This window comes from Strix aluco, chromosome 1 (genome assembly GCF_031877795.1).
Source record: "Strix aluco isolate bStrAlu1 chromosome 1, bStrAlu1.hap1, whole genome shotgun sequence".
Lineage (NCBI taxonomy): Eukaryota > Metazoa > Chordata > Aves > Strigiformes > Strigidae > Strix > Strix aluco.
The window spans coordinates 106,950,367-106,971,019 of record NC_133931.1 but is presented as its reverse complement, the minus strand read 5'-3'; the positions used below and the strand labels follow the sequence as shown (position 1 = coordinate 106,971,019).

The 20,653-nt window shown below is 40.3% G+C and overlaps 1 protein-coding gene across 5 annotated transcripts in view; it reads left to right on the top strand.

Annotated features, from left to right (window-relative positions):
* The window catches only part of TNS3 (tensin 3), a 241,567-nt gene that overhangs the window by 138,999 nt on the left and 81,915 nt on the right, over nt 1-20,653 (top strand). For all 5 annotated transcript variants that reach the window (XM_074830359.1, XM_074830370.1, XM_074830348.1 and 2 more), the window contains 3 exons: nt 1,090-1,219; nt 2,206-2,271; nt 6,491-6,595. In XM_074830359.1, coding sequence (XP_074686460.1) covers nt 1,090-1,219; nt 2,206-2,271; nt 6,491-6,595 — 301 coding nt within the window. The remainder of the gene's footprint in view (nt 1-1,089; nt 1,220-2,205; nt 2,272-6,490; nt 6,596-20,653) is intronic.

Genomic DNA, 20,653 nt, shown 5'->3' with positions numbered 1-20,653 from the left:
TGTTACTTTGAATCAGAAAGTAGAAAAAAGTAGGAACTACGTATTTCTCTGAACTGATCCAGGTTCAGCGTTTTTTATAACACGATTTTGCAAAAAACTTCTGAGTAAATCCAGGACATGTGCAAAGCCAAAACTCTTGACCAGTTGGAGGAATATGTGGGTTGTGTAGAGAATACCTGAAAAAACCCACCTCTGGTATATGAGCTGAAATATTTCAGAAGTTGTCCTAGAAGTTGTCCAGAATTATTCAGTATTTTCTGTCTAGAACACTCTTCTCAGTCTGCCTTAAAAAAGGGTGATTTTTATTGTCTCTTTAATGCATCTCAGTGCCATCTTCTTTATCATGAAATCCTGATATCACCAGGATAGTATCATAAAATTTTCAGTCCTATGACTAAGGTTACCAGAATTTTATATATTCCTTTAAGAATGCTGAGTGGCTTTGTATTACAGTTGACTCAGAGAATTAGTAGGTAAAATATCCATAGGTCTAGTCTAAGGGAAGGTGGTGTTAGAGAGTAGGTGTATTGTGTTCACCTTTAGCTGCTGAAATGTTATTTTTACAGAGTTCTGTGTTGTTCTAGCCAAGGTGTCAAAACCTACTACCAACTTCCCACAGTAACATAAAACAGGTTGCTGTCATCACTAGAGTAGGTTTTTTAAAAGTACTAAAATAGATGTAATCAGCTTGCAGGCTTGCTTCTAAAAACTCTGCATATTCTTCAGTTATTTTTGAAATGGGTGTGCTGTAATTCAGTTTTACATTTATTTGGTATTGTGAAGAAGTATGGATACAAGTCAGCATTCCAACATTGTACTGACGAATGTTGTGATTCTGAATCATAATCTACTGATTGGTGATGGATAGTGATGAAAATAGTAATTATTATTTTTACACATTCAGAACTATCTTGCCTTGGGCCTGTATAATTTTAAAGGATTGAATAACGCGTACACTGCTTGTTACAACATCAGAGGTGTCTGCAGGAATTTGCTCTGCGGCTGCTTTACTTAGCAACTAATGCATACACACACGTTTGTTCGGCTTTGTAAGAAATTACTTCCTGACATGTTTCTCTCTCTTTCTAGCTGAAGTGTTATCACAAAAAATACCGGTCAGCTACTCGTGATGTGGTTTTTCGCCTTCAGTTTCACACTGGGGCTATTCAAGGACATGGCCTCGTGTTTGGCAAAGAGGATTTGGACAATGCCAATAAAGGTACTTGCCTTCTGTGGTTGGTTGGATGTGTATGTGTGCGGGGGTGCATGTGTGTGCCTGTGCATGTGATGATCATCTTTAGGACCTGTTTTTAAAAGGATTCTTGTTTTTTTCTCCATCCCTAATTTTAGGGAAAGGGAGACTGCTTTGTGTTGGTTTTACACATAGCATGTAACACAGGAAAACCCCTAATGAGAAGAAATGCTCTTCAAGTGAGTTAACTTGTCAAAATAATTCAGATGTTCCTACGTAGTCCTTACCTCCTCAGACATTTATAAAAAAACCAGACATTTGTTTAAAATGGTGACTCTGTTAGTCACCATTACAGGAAATAAGATGAGCTAAGCCAATCCCTCTTTTGGCTGATGAAAACAGTCACAAAGTTTGATACTGTGTTTGTGACCTAGTCTGCTTGAGTATGGAGATCTTCTTATATGCTTCAGAATATCCGAAAATGGAGGCAAAGTTTTCAGACACATTTGAAAATGTGTTGTGTTTATATTTTCCAAATTATTATTTGAGTTTTATTTTTATAGGCAGAATTGTAACTTCCTCACCCTAAGTTACTAGCAAACTAAAATCAAATGTATTTTCCTGCAACATACGGCTACACAAAAGTTTTGTGGTCAAGTATTGCAGTTTAGAACACAGAGAACAGATTTAGTTTGCTCCTGGGTGTGTTTTCCTTTAAAAGCCAAAGCCAGCCATATCTGTCTAGAGAGAGGTTTGCAAAGAACTGTATATCTCTTCTGCTTTTGACTGTTCTTGGAAGTAAATAAAACTCTCAACTGACACTTATGTGGTGTTTTCTGGAGAATGTGTGGGGCAAAGAATGTGGCTTTTTTAGAAGCAAATCACTAAACTGCAAGTGAGAAGAGAAGAGTGATGAGGGTAAGTGTGTTAACTGTAGAGAATCCTGATTTCTGAGTGCCTTGGAACTGCTTTCCTGGGAGATCGTTTGCTGAAATACTATCCTTGGTTTTCAGATGACCGTTTCCCTGATTACGGCAAAGTAGAGTTAGTGTTTTCAGGATCTCCGGAGAAAATTCAAGGTGAGTATACAGAATACAAAATTGCTTAGTTTGAAAATAAACCACATTGAAATGTATAATTTAAAAAAAAAAAAATCTTTTTTCCTCTTTTATTCCACTTTTCTTGTAGAAGATCGGAAATTCAACTTTACTGTTAAAATATGTAATATCATTACTCGTTGAAATTTGAAAAATGTAATGAAGAGTCTTCGTTTACATCAGCATAGGAGCAGTCAGATTTTGTTTTAAAACTATACCAGAACAGTTGCTGATGACTAGTAGAAAACATATGTGTATATCTGTGTAAAGCATGCATAGTATAGATACCTTGGCCTGGCATAAGTGACAGCAGTGGCTTATCCCATAAACTTTTTTGAATGTTGTCATAACTGATTATGTCTGCAGTGGTGAAATTTGGACTGTCTTCAGTTTAGCATAAAGAGATACAGCTATAGTTTTGCTGGAAATGCTTCTGCTCTGAAGTTGGTTTGTAGGGTATATCATGTATGCCTCCAGAATTCTATTGTAATGTGGCTAAAATCATAGACAATTAGGACCTGCAATAAGAACTTGCTTTATATTTGTTTAATTCTATTAATGGATTTCTCACTCATCTTGTGGTGTCTCAAAAAGTATGGATTCTGCCTGAATGAATGAAAACCAAATATTCTTAACTGTCTCATATATATTCCCATTCAGTGTCCTGTAAATTGCATGTTTTCTTTTTTTTTCCTCACCAGTTTGATCATTTAGAAACTTGTAGTAGCAGCCAGTAAGAAGTTGGATTATGTCCAACTGAACATGAAGATCTCAGCCTGTTGGAAAGCCATATAAGAAAAACAGTTTTATAAATAAATTTGTCTAGCTTGTTCTAAACATTTCTGGATAGTAAGTGCTTGAAGAGAGGCCAGCTGATGTATCTGAAAACGGATAACAATTTTTTTCAAGTTTTCCTTAGATGGCAAATCAGAGGTGTGTTTTTTAGCAGGCTCCAAGTTGCTGGAAAGTGAGGTTCTAAGTAATCGGAAATTTGTATTCAGTTGCTATCTAAGGGATTAACTGGCTAGGAAAGAGTTCACCTTGAAATACTTATTTACAATCTCTGCAAAATTACTTTTCCACATATGAAAATATTATAGAATCATAGAAAAACTGCAGGATATATCTAGTCCATCCCCTGCTGAAAGCAGGGTCATCTGTGAGATTGGAGCAGGTGGCCCAAAGCTTTGTCCAGTCAAACCTTGAATACCTCCAAGGATGGAGACTTCACAGCCTCAATGGGCAGAGTGTTCCGATGTCTGACTGTCCTCACAGTGGATTTATTTTTTTCCTTATATTGACTCTGAACTTCTCTAGATTCAATTTATATCTGTTCCTTGTTGTCATTCCACCTTGCTCTCACCTGGCTCTGTCTTCTCCATGGCCTTTGGGGAGCTGCTCTCAGGTCCCACATAAGACTATCTCATCTCCACACTGTATTGCATAGACATACACAGGTCTATGGGGCCAGATGGGATACACCCGAGGGTGCTGAAGGAGCTGGCTGGGGTGCTCACCAAGCCGCTTTCCATCATTTACCAGCAGTCCTGGCTGACCAGGGAGGTCCCGACAGATTGGAAATTGGCCAATGTGATGCCCATATATAAGAAGGGTCGGAAGGATGATGTGGGAAATTACAGGCCTGTCAGCTTGACTTTGGTGCCCATGAAGCTGATGGAGCAGCTCATCCTGAGTACCATCATACAACACGTGCGGGACAACCAGATGATCAGGCCCAGTCAGCATGGGTTTATGAAAGGCAGGTCCTGCTTGACAAACCTGATCTCCTTCTACGACAGGGTGACCTGCTTATTGGATGAGGGAAAGGCTGTGGATGTTGTCTACCTTGACTTTAGTAAGGCCTTTGACACCTTTTCCCACAGCATTCTCCTGGTGAAAGTGGCTGCTTGGGGCTTGGATGGGCAAACGCTTCGCTGGGTAAAAAACTGGCTGGATGGCCGGGCCCAAAGAGTTGTGGTGAACAGAGTTAAATCCGGTTGGCGACCGGTCACGAGTGGTGTCCCCCAGGGCTCGGTTTTGGGGCCACTCCTGTTTAACATCTTTATTGATGATCTAGACGAGGGGATCGAGTGCACCCTCAGTAAGTTTGCAGATGGCACCAAGTTGGGTGGGAGTGTTGATCTGCTCGAGGGTAGGGAGGCTCTGCAGAGAGATCTGGACAGGCTGGAGCGATGGGCTAAGGCCAACTGTGTGAGTTTCAATAAGGCCAAATGCTGGGTGCTGCACTTGGGCCACAACAACCCCCAGCAGTGCTACAGGCTTGGGGAGGAGTGGCTGGAGAGCTGCCAGTCAGAGAGGGACCTGGGGGTGTTGATTGACAGCCGGCTGAACATGAGCCAGCAGTGTGCCCAGGTGGCCAAGAAGGCCAATGGCATCCTGGCTTGCATCAGAAATAGCATGGCCAGCAGGGACAGGGAAGTGATCTTACCCCTGTACTCGGCACTGGTGAGGCCGCACCTCGATTCCTGTGTTCAGTTTTGGGCCCCTCATTACAAAAAGGACATTGAATTACTCGAGCGTGTCCAGAGAAGGGCAACGAAGCTGGTGAAGGGTCTGGAGCACATGTCGTACGAGGAGCGGCTGAGGGAACTGGGGTTGTTTAGTCTGGAGAAGAGGAGGCTGAGGGGAGACCTCATCGCCCTCTGCAACTACCTGAAAGGAGGTTGCAGAGAGCTGGGGATGAGTCTCTTTAACCAATTAACAAGCGATAGGACAAGAGATAATGGCCTCAAGTTGCACCAGGGAAGGTTTAGACTGGATATTGGTAAGTGTTTCTTTACAGAACGGGTTGTTGGGCATTGGAATGGGCTGCCCAGGGCAGTGGTGGAGTCCCCATCCCTGGAGGTGTTTAAGAGTTGGGTTGACATAGCACTGAGGGATATGGTGTAGTTGGGATCTGTCAGTGTTAGGTTAATGGTTGGACTGGATGATCTTCAAGGTCTTTTCCAACCTAGATGATTCTGTGAAGAAGCCCTGGTCCCTCAGCCTTTCCTCACAGGGCAAATCCTTTAGTCCTGGTCACCCTCCTCTGAACTTGCTTCACTTCATTCATATCTTTCTTGTATTGTGTAGCTCGAATGCACATTCTTATGAAAGAATGCACTTTCCAAGAAGATGAGACACCTAAATAATTAGGTTAAAAACTTCAGAAATTTGTCTTGTGACAAATATCATCACAGAAACTCTCTACAGATGGCTTTTTTCTGCCTGGATATAAAGGTACAGGACAATAGCATTCTTGTCCTTCTAATTTTAACTATCCTTGTTTTGAAAGTCACAGCATGTGCATGACACTCTGCTGCTTTAGAACAATTTACAATAGGACCTTTTTGAGACACAGCCACAAAGTGGTTTTCTTTGTTCCCTTATCTAGATAGAGGAACAAAGGCAGAAAGCTGATTTGATTTGTATCAGTGTCAAAGCCATGTCCAAGGTCATGAGTTCTTGATGTCTGTGCTTTGCTTTTGAATCACTGGACCACACCTAAATTCTTCATGGTATACATTTAAAAGCTGCATATTATCTTATGCCTTGTTAAGGGTAGAAAAATGTGGGTTACTGATGAAAATTCCAGGTGTGTTTGGCAGAGCGTATGTAAGTGCAGCCAAACACATTGAAGGCAAGCCACCCAATCTCAGGTTCTTCCAGGCGGCTGGAGAGTGGATGAAACAGTGTAGTTGACGCCCTGGGGGAACTGGGAAGGACACAGAGAGGCAGTTTTCAGCTCTCCCTATTCATCCTAAGTGATTAAGTTGCTCTAGTATCAGAATGATAATCTGTAACAAAGTCTTACTTTAACATTCCTTTAGTACCATCTCTTTATAGATATTTGTGGTTTGATTCTGAAAAGCTATTTGTTTTATCGTGCCTGCCTATAGGGCTGGGTGGATCATCTGTGTGGTGTTTAGGGGCTGATCCAAGTTATCAGAGCTACATCATAATCAAGAAGCTCAAAACAAAATTCTCTGCTTGTACCTTCTGTAATGGAACATAAATTAAGCTTTTTTTTTAAGCTGGTTTATATAATTTTTTTTCCCCTATTGCTGCTGGTTATATCTCAGAATACGGTATTGAAGTTTGGGGAGCAAACTTCTGTCAGAAGGCCACATACATATGTGTGTATGTCATTACAAATGTGGCCATGATAATTTTTGATCTCAAACAAATGTTTATTTTTTAGGATGTGAACACCTTCAGAAGGACCATGGAGTGATAGTAGATTACAATACGTCAGACCCACTAATACGCTGGGATTCCTATGAAAACACGAACTCTGATGGGGAAGGTGAGTAATTGGGTCACATGAGACCAAGGGAAAACCTTTCGTAACTGTGCCAGTGTTTGAAAGGGAGGAAGGAGAGCTCATTTGCTTGAACCTAATGTGACTCACTGATGTGTTAAGTAGCTGTCTACCCTTCTCTGTTTAGCTTTAGTGGCCGTAATGGAGAGAAAGCTGTAGTATTGTTCAAGAGAGATTCTTGTTAATGCACTGAATTGGACCAAGGCACAACTGGTTGATATGAGTTACATTATTATTTGCAAATTTTCTTAATTTTTTTTGTTCTAAAACTTCTAGTTGGAATCCTAATATAGAATTTTAAGACCAAGAAAATGATGTGGTGAGTAGGTAAGCTTCCTGTGTTACCTGGATTGTTGCAGGAGGTGCGTTAGGCTGTAAAGGATGTGCACATTTGTGCATTTCCGCTCATAAATTTACCTGCTTCCGAATCGCCCTTTTATTTCTTAGATTCTTCTTCTGTAATCTGCTGATACATGCAGAAGATGAAAGCCTCCAGTAGCTGCCTTCAGATTCTGACTCCATTGTGGATGCTTTCCTGATGCTTTGCTTGAGTGAATGTTGTGCTTTTAATGGATATAGTTTTCCTGTAAGGACTTACAATGTCACACCTGTGTCTGCACATCTCAGTTCACATGCAAACCTGACATTGTTCCAAGTAAAAACATGAGAGAAACACTGAATGGATGCCAAAATTCTTGTTTTCACAACTCCTGTTACAAAATGAGGGAGAAGTAGAGCTAGGATACTTAATTAGCTGCTCTCTAGGCTCAGTTTCCATTGATTTTTGTAATTTGAATTCAGCGCTGACCATCTAATGGCTACATCAGTAAGGGTTTTGGGGGCAGAGGCATACTGGGAGCTTGACTTCTTTCCACTGCATCAGTCTTGTACAGGAGTACTTCCTACTCTACAGCAGACTGCTATCTGCAGAAAACTGGGGGAAAAGAGTGAAAGAAAACAATCATTTGGCACCGTTACATGGGGTAGGTAGAGAACTCCATAAGGAGTCGTCAGAGGTTTTATAGTTGGATAAGACTGTGCAGTATCTTAGAAGGACTAACATCAGAGTCACGGAGTCTTGGGTGAAGAAGATGTCTCAGTTTCTACCCAGGATGCTTCCATATAATGTGCTTCCTTCCCCTCCCCCCCCCCCCCCAATCTTCTTCCCCTTCCTTTTTATATACATAGCCTTCAGCAAGCAATGTATTGATGTCAAATATTTTTTAATTGCTAACATTGTTTGGATAGATGGATCTGACCTTCCAATCCTCATGCTTTTCATTGTAGGTACAGGAAATTGAAAGCAGAGATAAATGTGTAGGCAGCACACTGTTAGAAAATACAGAACTATATGCTGCTCACTTCCTGTAGAAGACTTGATCACATACCATTCACAAGTATAACTGCCTTGTTTCCCTGATGTTCAGAAGTCATACATGTCACTTAATAGTATTTTATGTGTAATTTGTGTACACCATATATTTTTAATTACGTGAGATACAACATAAATATGGTGTGTTAGCATAGATTTTGATAAGTTTATTGTGCATCTGCAGAGAAATCACTACAGTTGAAGCTAGAGAATATACCATAAGAACATGAGTTTTATCTAGATACTCTTTTCTCAAGCAAACATTTAGGAGGTGGGGTTTTTACCCTGTGATGCTCAACAATCAAATTGCAGGCAGACCATTTGTCTCTGCATAGGCTGGGCAAAAGATGAGGAGGGGGTAAAGCACATACACAGGGGACAACTAGATTTTTAAGGATGAGATATGTACTCAGCAAAAGGTGATCTTAGGCTGTTGCTTGAGGTAGACATAGATTGCTTAGATTTTCTTTTACATAGGATTTATAAACACCAAGACAGACATCTCTTGTGGTTTGTTACAGCGGTTCAATATTGTGTTATTTGCATTAAGAAGATGTATTGAGTCCTAGTTTTCACCACAAGTGAGAGATGACCACTAAGAGATGCTGATTTCACATGCAGAAAGTGAGCAAAGTAAAAAACCTAACCTGAAGCCTTTAGCTACAATCCCGAAGGCAGAGAATCTTTTCTGTATCTCAGAAAAGATTAAGGTACAAGATGTGGTGCGTGTGAAAGTCTGCATAACAGTGATGGTATGTTTAAGATTCAGGGAAGTCTCATAGATCTGAAACAGACACTCTGTATTCCATGTCAAGTTGAACTCCTAGCCTTATGTGGGAACTGGTTTTCAAGGTTTTAGTTGTCCCTGTTTTCCCACAGGAATTTCAACAGGAATAAGGAGATGTGAGTGTGACAGATGATTATTACAGTTATACACCTTTTTGTTCATTTCAAAAATGTGTGCTTATGAAATTCCAGATCAAGGTGGGCAGGAAGGCTACAGCAGAGCTTTGTGAAACGAACAGGATTTCCTTTGTAGGTATACATGTGTGGAATGGCTATTTCCAAGCTTACGTGTTCAAATGGAAAACTAGAAGTCAACAGAAAAGCAGTATGTCTCTTTTGAAATCCTATACCTATTTGGCCTTGTTACCAAAAGAACAAAAGATGAAAGGACATGATAAAAGAAAAATGTACCCAAAGTATCTTGGTTTGTTGGCATGATACAGTATTGCAGACAGAAGTAATGGCCTTTTAAATGATCTTGAACCTTTTGATGGTAATAAGGTTGTGTACATTTGTGTTGAATATAGTCAGGCTTTGGCCAGTTTGCTCTCTGGATTTAGTTCTTTATCCCTCATTCTTAACAGTATAGGAATTTTGACAATTGGAAGGCAATAAATTATTTTAATTTCTTCTCATAAATACTGTTTTTCTTCACATCCCTTGGGAAATGTTTCTTGTATATTGCACTAATGGTCCTCCATAACAGACTGAAGATTTTATTAAGTTTCTAATTCTAAGTTTGTATCAGATTTCCTCCTTCTCGAGCAGTATGTTAGCACAGAGACTTCTGTTATGCTGATTTAAAAGTATGCAGTCAAACATAGGAATTGGAACCACAAGAATTAGAAGGTCTTCCTACTGCCATGTAGAAGTCTGAGATAGTTGCCATTGGTTTTCTTGTGGTTTTAAAGTCATAGTACTCATCAAATCTGTGTGTGTTTTGTGGGCAGGAAGGAACAAAAATTACTTTTGATCTTGCTGAGTACTCCATTTATATTATTTTTTTTTTTTTTGCCTCAAGACATCACTTACCATACAATAGATGCATATAGATTTACAAAAGGTTGCTCATTTGCTCCACTATAGCAAGTTGACCACAAAGATATACCACCTGTGACCACAAATGAGTAATATCTTCTCTTATGTCAAGAGATTTAAATGTGTCCCAATTCCTCTTGATGATCATGTTTTTCAGTTTATAACTTGGATGTTGTAGCTCACATACTTTTCAGCTGCACTTCATTGTCTTGTCTTCCTTTTGATTGCTAAGGTCATACATGTCTCTTTTATATTTAAACTGATTTGGGGGTTGGGATTGTTCATGATACTATTTTGGGAGTAGTTTGAAGTGATGGACTAAACTAATGTGGGCTTAGTAGCTATTGTTATAATTAAAAACTAGTAAAAGCAATTACTGCTTGTAATTATGGCATTTGGGGCAGGGAGAGGGGGAGTAGTGGTAAATGAGGATGAAGTATTTTCTATGGGAACAGAAAGTTGAAAGAAACAAGTGATCCCTTCCCATTCCCTGGAAAACTTTTCATATGCTTTACACTTAATAATATTTCTCTCTCTCTCAAATACCAAATGACAGGTAGTTTTGGAAGAAGCTTCCCCCTGACCAGAGGGAAGAGGGAAATAGGAAAGGTTTGACTTATCTTCTGTTGAGGTTTGGGTTTTTTTTAGTTCTCAGTGATAATTTTCAGGCTTATTACTTGGCATAGTGAGTAAGAGATACTGTTGATAAAACAAACACTCCCCTCCTGCTGAAAATGCAAGTCTCCTTTTGGATAGGAACCATCAGTTTGTGTGGAACCCACAGGCAGATCCTGGTACAAGCCTGGGCTCTGAGGTGTTGTGAAAATAATATTGGAGATATTAAAATAAAAATTAAATGTATTGCCAAAATGCAAAAATTTGTTTTGATAGAGAAGGTGAATAATTGGAAGAAAAGATGACTGATGCTGTTCCTTTTGCACTGTCTATGTCTGGTTTATCTCAGGTTTATTCTAAGTATCCTGATAGCATGCTAAGATTATTCTAGAGAGAATGAATCTACCATGAAGGAACAACTCTGTCTTAAGATGATAACTCTGGGATGTGTGACTGAGATGCTATACTGCCATTTGTGTGTGCAGCATTGAGTTAGTTGAGATACAGGATTTTTTTGGTTTGGTTTGGTTTTTAAATAAAGAAAACTGGTAAGCATCAAAGGTTATAGTTGGCCAAAATAGTATTTGTTTTAGTTTGCCTAAATTCAGTGGATTGTTAACAGAAATGCACCTGGTTCTTGTTCAGTGTTCCATTTTAAGACATTTCACTTATTTTAACGACCACAAAATCCCTCTGCACTCTTTTGTCTGCCAGCTCTACAGTCTGTGGAAAGAAAAGAACATGCGCACATGTTAGAAATTGCTTAAAATTACAAGAGAAGGACTTTCAGCAAGTCTTTACAAAGCAGGAACTTCAGTTCTCAACAGAACCTTGCTGTTTGTTTCCTAGCTTAACACTGATTGATAATGAGAAAAGAAACAACTTTGGAAACAAAAGGATGTTTTTAATTCAAGCTAAATAGGGTAGGGCTTAGTGAATCCAAATTCCTATATCTGGAGAGTGTTGCTTTACACATTTTCTAGTCTTCTGTAACTGTAATCAACAGCAATTAGTAAAAAATTGCCAAATATTTATAACTGGTTTGCTCCTGCTCTTTTCTCTTCATAAAGGAAAGTATCCAAGAAGTGTCTCCAGGTAGGCAATAACCAACATTCTGGTATGCACCCATGTCATGTGATTAGATGAGATGTTTGACTTTTATTGAAATTTTTTCTCCTCTTCAACCCAAAGTAAATAGCTATTCAGTAGGGAGGTGCCCTCTCATGTAGTTAAACACTTGTTTTCCCAGAGGGCCCTTTCAGTATTGCAAAACTCAAGGGCTGAGGCAAAACTGCTTGGCTTTGGTACCTTAATAGGAATGCAGATGCCTACCAAAGAAAACACCAGGTTTGATGGCATTTCTGGTGAGTGAAGCTGAAGGATAAATTGATAGTGAATAAATGGTAATTCCAGCTTTTAGTCACCAGCTGGATGCAATGTTCTTTAAGACAAAGAGAGATTTGTTAGAAGGTAATGATGAAAGGGTGTCCTGCAACAATTTTCCCTCTATTTGACAGTGAAAATAGAAATAGCTATAAAAAATAGAAAAAATTACCCTATAAAATGCTGTCTGCTTGAAACAGTATCTGAGCTGCCTTGGAGCATCTGCCTTTCATTGATTTTCTCCGAGGAAACTTATGTCTTCTATTTCTTGAAGTTTTGTATGTTTTGGGTTTTTTTTAATATATAATTTAAATTTGGTTAGCCTTCTTAATCATGAGGCTGACAATGAGTTGCAGATAAATTAATATAAAATGGTTCCTTTTGTATGTCAGTAATACTGAACGCAAACATAGAATTACAAGGTTTCATTTCTACCTCTTCAGCAATAGGAAATTCTCTCCTTTAATACAGCATTGGTTGTAACCGTACTGTAGCTTAAATATTTTTTTTTAGCTCAGTATGTTAGGAATTAAATATAAAGTTCATGCAGGTGTTTTCAAGACTGTGCTTGGTTAACTAACATTGCTCTGGACTGTAATCCATTTTCATGTTATTGGGGTTTAGATTTTTTGGTTTTGTGGAGGTTTTTCTTAAAAAAAAAGAAAAGTATTAGCATATTTTGAATAGGTCAGTTAAGAGCTGACAGTTAAGTGCAGTCAGGGTCCAGACTTTCAAAGGATTTACTGATTCAAAGTGAATTTTTTTGGCTCATTTTTAAAGAGTACCCCTTAAGATATACTGAACACCTTTTTGAAAGTCTTGTGTGTTTACTTGAGTGCTAAGCTGAGCTCCAGAACTTGGCCTGTCAAGTTCTATTGAAAAATATTTTTTCCTTTTACTCAACCCATGTGAGCATATCAATAAGGCAGTGTCTGAAGTGAGGAATTATGTGCATTTTACTTAGTGCACTGGGACATGGATTTTGCTAGGTACCATTTGTCAGTTCTGATTACTTTAAATTTACCTCAAATAAAAACAGAAAACCCCCCCAAAATGCTAACTGCCGGAGAGGCGTGGTTATACCTAAGATAAATATTGAAAGTCTTATGTCTGAAAACAAGAACAGATTAGAAGCAGGGTTCCCTAGGCATTTACCCTAGGCCCCTGTTTTTTTCCATTAGCCTTGTGCCTCTGACAGCCTGTACTTCTTTTCTCTTTCCTATGAATTCGTTTGCCTTTATTATTTGTCAGTTCCTTACATATTCTCCTGTAGCTTCTCTGCCTTTCATTCTCTGAAGGTTGTTTGGGCACACTTGCCTCCATACCCCCGGTATCCAGGAGCTGCTCCTCATAAGACCTGTCCTCATAAGCTGCTCCAGACCCTTCACCAGCTTCGTTGCCCTTCTCTGGACACGCTCGAGTAACTCAATGTCCTTTTTGTAGTGAAGGGCCCCAAACTGAACACAGGAATCGAGGTGCAGCCTCACCAGTACCAAGTCCAGGGGTAAGATCACTTCCCTGTCCCTGCTGGCCACGCTATTTCTGATACAAGCCAGGATGCCATTGGCCTTCTTGGCCACCTGGGCACACTGCTGGCTCATGTTCAGCCGGCTGTCAATCAACACCCCCAGGTCCCTCTCTGACTGGCAGCTCTCCAGCCACTCCTCCCCAAGCCTGTAGAGCTGCTGGGGGTTGTTGTGGCCCAAGTGCAGCACCGGGCATTTGGCCTTATTGAAACTCACACAGTTGGCCTTAGCCCATCGCTCCAGCCTGTCCAGGTCTCTCTGCAGAGCCTCCCTACCCTCGAGCAGATCAACACTCCCACCCAATTTGGTGCCATCTGCAAACTTACTGAGGGTGCACTCGATCCCCTCGTCTAGATCATCAATAAAGATGTTAAGCAGGAGTGGCCCCAAAACTAAGCCCTGGAGGACACCACTCGTGACCGGCCGCCAACCGGATTTAACTCCATTCACCACTCTTTGGGCCTGGCCATCCAGCCAGTTTTTTACCCAGCGAAGCGTTTGCCCATCCAAGCCCCAAGCAGCCACTTTCACCAGGAGAATGCTGTGGGAAAAGGTGTCAAAGGCCTTACTAAAGTCAAGGTAGACAACATCCACAGCCTTTCCCTCATCCAATAAGCAGGTCGCCCTGTCGTAGAAGGAGATCAGGTTTGTCAAGCAGGACCTGCCTTTCATAAACCCATGCTGACTGGGCCTGATCATCTGGTTGTTCTGCACGTGTTGTGTGATGGTACTCAGGATGAGCTGCTCCATCAGCTTCATGGGCACCAAAGTCAAGCTGACAGGCCTGTAATTTCCTGGATCATCCTTCCGACCCTTCTTTTATATGGGCATCACATTGGCCAATTTCCAATCTGTCGGGACCTCCCCAGTCAGCCAGGACTGCTGGTAAATGATGGAAAGCGGTTTGGCGATCACCCCAGCCAGCTCCTTCAGCACCCTTGGGTGTATCCCATCTGGTCCCATAGACTTGTGTTTGTCTACATGATGCAGTAGGTCACTGACTGTCTCCTCCTGGATTGTGGAGGGGTTGTTCTTCCAGTCTCTTCTGGCTGAAGAGGCTGGATTCCCTCAGTACAACTAGTTTTGTTATTAAAGTCTGAGGCAAAGAAGGCATTTAGCACCTCAGCCTTTTCCTCATCATTTGTTGCCATGTTTCCTTCTGTGTCTAGCAGGGGATGGAGGCTCTCCCTGGTCTTTCTTTTGCTGTTGATGTACTCATAGAAACATTTCTTGTTATCCTTGATTGCTGAAGCCAGGTTCATTTCTAGCTGGGCTTTAGACCTCCTGATTTCTGCCCTGTGTAGCCTCACACCATCTTTGTAATATTGTTAGTTTAAACACCGATGTCCAAATCAGTATCTCCTTCCATATACAGCTACCACATGAGAAACCTCTTCACCAAATCTTACAGCCTGCTTAATGGCCCAGGTTGAATAAAGAGTCTTGAAAGACAAACCTCTGCTACAGGTATGTGTTCCTTCCCTGCACCTGCTTCCTGAACTACTCTTCCTCTCTCTTGTGAAGGCAATAGGCCATCCCACCTGTTTAGGTTCATTAGACAAGGAAAAATAACCTTCATGATGGTGTAGGTATTGGATATCTTTTCTTCCTGTGTTGTTACCTGCTTGGCGGTAAAATTAGCATGGCAGCATCGGAGATTGACAGTGTATCTGGAAGAAACAAACCAAAATGGATTTGGATTTGGTGCTTGCTTGTTCTGTGACTTTCCTAAGACCAGAAAGAGAAGCAGTTTAAGCCCCCTCCCTGTGCCTGCACCCAGGCACGCATACACTGAACTACCTTGTGCATCATGCTGTCAATATGAGTGTTCAGTCCAGTAACCAATGAAAATATGAGTAGAGGGCATCATCAGCCATGATGCTATTTGCACATGACGTAAGAGGTCATGCTGTCTCTTAAATGAATGCAAGTGCATGAATGAACTCGTGCTTCATGATACTGAATTCATGATAATCCTCAAATGGCAGATCTCTGAGAAGACTTACAAAACAAAAGACCAACTTCAGCATGAAAGTGATTGGAGTTTCTTCAGTTTTTTAGGCCACCACAAAGCAATAGCAATCCTTTTTCTGGTAAATCCTTGAAGTAATCAAATTGTTCAGAGTGACTATTCCTGGCTTTGGGTGTAATTACTGTCAATTTTGCTGGTCCTTTAACACCATGCCCCTTGCCTTTTTTGGCCTGTTTCCTTCTCAGTGACTTTCTCCTGGTCCTGCTTCAGGGTTTCAGCTAGCCACTACACCACTTCCTTCATAAGATGACTAATGATTTTGTGGTGTTCACCCTTCTCTCCCCATTGGCACACATCTTCTGTTGATTAGAAAGGCCTGATGAGTTTCAGCTTACAGCTTGTGAAAAATGTTTTGTTTTGTTTTGCTATGGAGGTGCTTTGGTCAGGAAGTCTTGGTTCTATAGTGACTCTTCCGGCAAATCGAGCATGCATTACTCTTGGGATTGGAGCTGTCCGTTTTGTTGAGAGTGGCATGCTGGTTAATGAAACATACATGTTAGTTTCTACCATTGAATACATACAGCAGGTACTGAAGAATTGGGGACACTTCGTAGAAAGGTTTCTGCAACAAGCTGCAAATAGTGGTTCTCTCTAGTGATCCATACAAAGACATAGAGAGAGGTTTCTTCCCCCTTGTGCATTTCCAAAGTGTTGTTAATACTTGCACAACCACTTCCTCTGTGTGTTGGTGGACTTTTCCTTGACTTTGGAAAAGAGCAGAATGAAAGACTAGCCCTGCTGAGTCCCACAACTTTTGATTTTGATGTCTCATTTTTAGGAGCTACCTCTAATATTCAATAGTCTGTACAGAATGAAGCATACCACTCTTAAGTGTCCTTTTAGCTCTGTAAACCACAGGCACTTCTGATAGTAAAATGTGGCTGAATAAATTCCCCAAACCATAATATTTTTTAAGTGACCAAGAGCAGAATTTTAGCAGTACTGATAACAGTAACAGCCTTTAGTGCAGTCAGCTGTAGTGTTTTGCTAGTTTTTCAGTGGTACCTTGTAGTTGCAAGTTAAGCTTTGCTAAAGATAGTACACTTGTTATTCATGGATACATCCCAGAAAGCTGTCCTGGGAATCTCTACCCCTGCTCATGCAGTTGCACTTGTTGAGTGTTAAATGTTTATCTGTGATCCCATCTCTTTAAGGCTTAAGTTCTTTGCAAAGATTTCCATGAACACCAGAGACCTTTGGGCCAAACTGCTAAGCAGTAAGTGGAAATCTGCCTGCATGTTGATGATCGATCCTCTAGATTCTGCTTTCAAACATGGACAGTATTTGAATGCTGAGGAAGAGCAGCTAGTTAAAACCCCTTCCAGACTGAACAGAAGGAGGCAACTTCGAGTAAGCAGAGGCAAGGTTTTTGTCAGAACCCAGGCCTACTTCTCCTTGCGGACATCTTCTCTCCAACTGTGAAAACAAAAGTTGCATTACTAGAGCTCTTCTATATTGTTCTCTGTGTTCCTGGAGTCTATCAATATATAAACGCTTGCCTGCTGAAAGAGCAGGTCTTTTTTTCTTACTAGGCACAGGCAGAAGCACTGTGGCATAATCACAGAATTATTTAGGTTGGAGAAGCCTTCATCTGTGCAGTTTCTGATATGGCCCTGGGCACTGAGCTGTCTCTCAAGTAGTACAGGCTAGACTATTATATCTGGGTTCTTCATGTTTTATATTGTTTATCTTATTCTGGACCTTGAAGAATGTTTCCTAATCTGTTACCCCTTTAAGAGACTTGCTAAACTTCTGAAGCTCATCTTATGTTTCTGGTGCCAAGCTATTCCTTGCACTCCTTTTAGTAAATACACATAAAACATTCTTTGTAGAAAGAACTTTTGTTTCTAAGTCATTTAAGCACATTAAAAATTTTCCACCAAAGCTACATACTTTATTATGTTAGTATGTGCTTGTATTGAGCATGTGTAGGTCATCTTCAAATTCTATTTCTGAGAAAGGTAAATACTTTAATTATTAGCATGTAAGGTTACTATATGTTACTTTTACTATTGCTGTAATACCTGAAAATAAGCCACAAGTCTCTTGTGTCCCAGTGCAAAACCCTCTAAGTTTAATTAGTAAGTTAGGAAATCAAAAAGCTCTGCCAAATGTATCTGTGCCTTAGCTTCCCTTTCTGATATGTGGACTTGTTTACAAACACCTGAAGATCAGTTTATTGAAAGCACTATAGAGTGGTGGAGCAATTTTATTAATAATGGTAATACTGTTAAATTACACATTCCATACTCAACAGAAAGAGTAAATTCCTGATGTTGACCTTTTAGACAGCCCCTTTAAGCTCTTTGTTTTTTTTACTGTGGTCCTGTACGGTTTTCAGCAACCATGTAGTCATCAGTGGTTTTCTGCTGCTTCATACTTAATGACCATAACTAACTTTTGCTGGAAGCCTAACAGTATAGTAAGAGAAAAGCCATGACTCAAGGTGAGTGTGCTGTTCCAGCTGTAAGGAAGAATAATTGTGAATTCTGAATCTCAACGTTTGGAGTACACACAAATTAATGGAGTGTTCCTTAAGATGAGCTTTGGTTTTGGAAAGAATGAAGGGAAATAGTTTCATGTAGTTCAGTGACTTTGTGTAGTGTTTTGTAGTTGTGGCAATGTGTCTGTACCATGACGTTTTGTTGTTATTTTGCTGGTTATCCAAGCCCAAGCTACTTCAAGTCAAGTCTGTGCTTAAATGACTGAGAAAAGTTTGCAGAAGTAGAATCAAAATGACACAGAGATACTAGCTTCTGTATATCAGGTTGCAGTAAAAAATATATCAGTCTATTCTTTGTACTTTGGATCATGGCACAAGTATTATTTTCTTTTGATCCCAAGTGGGCAAGTGTGGGACAATATATTACAGTAGTATTCTAAGAGTGAGTCTGTGCTGGTTGGCTCTGCCTGTGTTCCTTGCTGGCTGGACAGCAGCCAGCCTCTGGTCTGGAAGCTGTGCTTTGTGAAGCAGTTTTTTTCTTACTCCAGAGTACTTGTAAAATCATTGAGGTACAAATGTGATCCTTTTGAATGGCTGGGAAATATACAGTAGCATTTGCACAGCATAAAGATTCTGTAGGGTCTTGGATGCCCTCTCCTTTGCTTCTCAAAAGATTCAAGGTTTAAGGACCTCATGTGAGCCTGGGGGTCCTGCTTGTTAGTATTTTGCTAACAGCAACCCTTTCAGTTGATTTCCTTTCAGACTGTTTGTTCACTTTTTGTTTTTGTGATACATGCCTTGTTTTCTTCAGCCTCCTTTATTCTTCTGTTAGAGTCAGGGACTTGAGTAGCATAGCAAACCAAACAGCTCCTGATGACTTAGCTACTGCTATTTCATGTTGGAAAACCAGGTCTTTAAAATGAAATGCGTATGTGAACATCAGCATTTGCTTGGATGTCTTGGATGGTCAGGGAAAGGAAAAACAGTTGTAAAAGATTACTTCATACATTTTCCCTTTCTTTCCAGTCCATTCTGTGATCCTCAAATTATAATTCTCTAAAAATGTTTTAAAGGATTGCCATATGAATATTCATGAACTAGGAATTGATCTTGCAGCCTGGAACCTATTTACCAAATCAGAACCTACTTTTTATACCACAATTCGAGAGTTGCACTAAATGCAGTTTTAGGTCTTCAAATTATAGAAAGCACCATGACTGGGCAATGCAAAGGTCTAAGATGATAACAGATTCACAATGCTGATCCATATCTTTTTCCCAAAACTTTTGATCAGTTTGTTTGCATGACCCTTCTTTGCCACTCTGTGCCTGACCAGGTATCATCTGTACTCACAACAGTCAGCATAAAAGCTTTGAAGAGGTATATATTGTAGCCTAGCTTACAGAATTTAAATATTCCATACCTGAACTGGACCAGACTGGCACACCAGTAATCTGATAGTCCTTAGATGTGGGAACGTGCACACGAGCAGAATTACTCAGAACTGCAAAGTGTCCCAGAAGGCCTGGAACTGGTAACAGAGCATCAGCAAAACTGGTTGAGTGATACAGTTTGAGAACATCTTTCTAAACATGTCCATGGATAGGTTTAACCTGTAGTTTTACAGGGCTTCCATGAGTTCCCAACACCTTGCAATGATTGTGTGGAGAACCCCTAAGGCTATCTAGAACAATACATCTTCAGCATCATGGTGATCTGTCTGAATGAATTTGTTGCAGGTAGGCTATCTGTAGGATAAGTTAATTTATGTAGAGCTGCTATTACCTTGTCCAGGTTTCTTTTGGTAATCTAGGTAGCACAAGTGTTGGTGTTCAGCCTCAGCCTGTGTTGAAGTATGCTGAGTGCTAACGGTCCAAGATCACTGTGCAGCGGCAGGCTTATGAAGGAGCCCAAGAGTCTTGTGATTGAATCAAGGAATACAGTTGGTTTTTTTTCCTCATGGAGAACCAAAACTAAACTTGCATCTTAAGTGAGACTCATCAGTTTACAACAAGAATCTTCAATATACCTTTTTGTTTCTTTTCATATCTTCAAGGCAGATGCTGGAAGCTTCTAGATTACAAACAATTCTGCCATCATCCCAGAGGAGAGAGCCAGTTCTCTGGTTCTGGGAAAGTACTGCTGGCATAGCTTGTGTTGTGTGGCTTGTGTCTTTTATCAGAATCCTAACTGGTTTTATATGCAGCCATTTACTGATTTGCAAGAAGAGCAACACTTGAACAGAAAAGTGTGTATGTTCTGAATTAGGTTTGAACTTCTAACTCTTAAATCAATGAACAGGTAGATGTATTTTGTGGATGCAAGAGCCACATTTATCCTGTATTCAACTGAGAAGTCATTAAAGTGTTGACAGTCCCTGAAATAGAAAATCAATGTTGTCTAGGGGCATGGCTGTCTGGTGGCAATACATGTGTACATTTGTAGTAATGTTTAGAGAAAAATTTTGCAGGCTGCCGTGTGGTGAGATACAGCTATTATTAAAGGAGGAACTAACAGGCTCACTCCCTAGTTTGAGCTGATTCATTCCAGAGACAGGAGTCAAAGCATGCTGGGGTTTGTGAGCTTGAGAGCAGCAGCTGCTACATAAAAATAAGCATTATCGCTGCAGGACTTCTAGAAAGCTTTTCTTGCCTGAGAACTCCAGTAATATACACATTCTTGAAGATGTGGATGAGTATCTGACCTGATGGTTCAGTATGGAAGAACATTTTCTAAAGGCTTTGTTTTAGGAAAAAGACATCAAAAGCAAGCAATCATAGGTGTGTGGCTAAATGATCTGGGAGCTGAAACTCACTCGGCTTCATTTGGATATTGAAACAGACTGAGA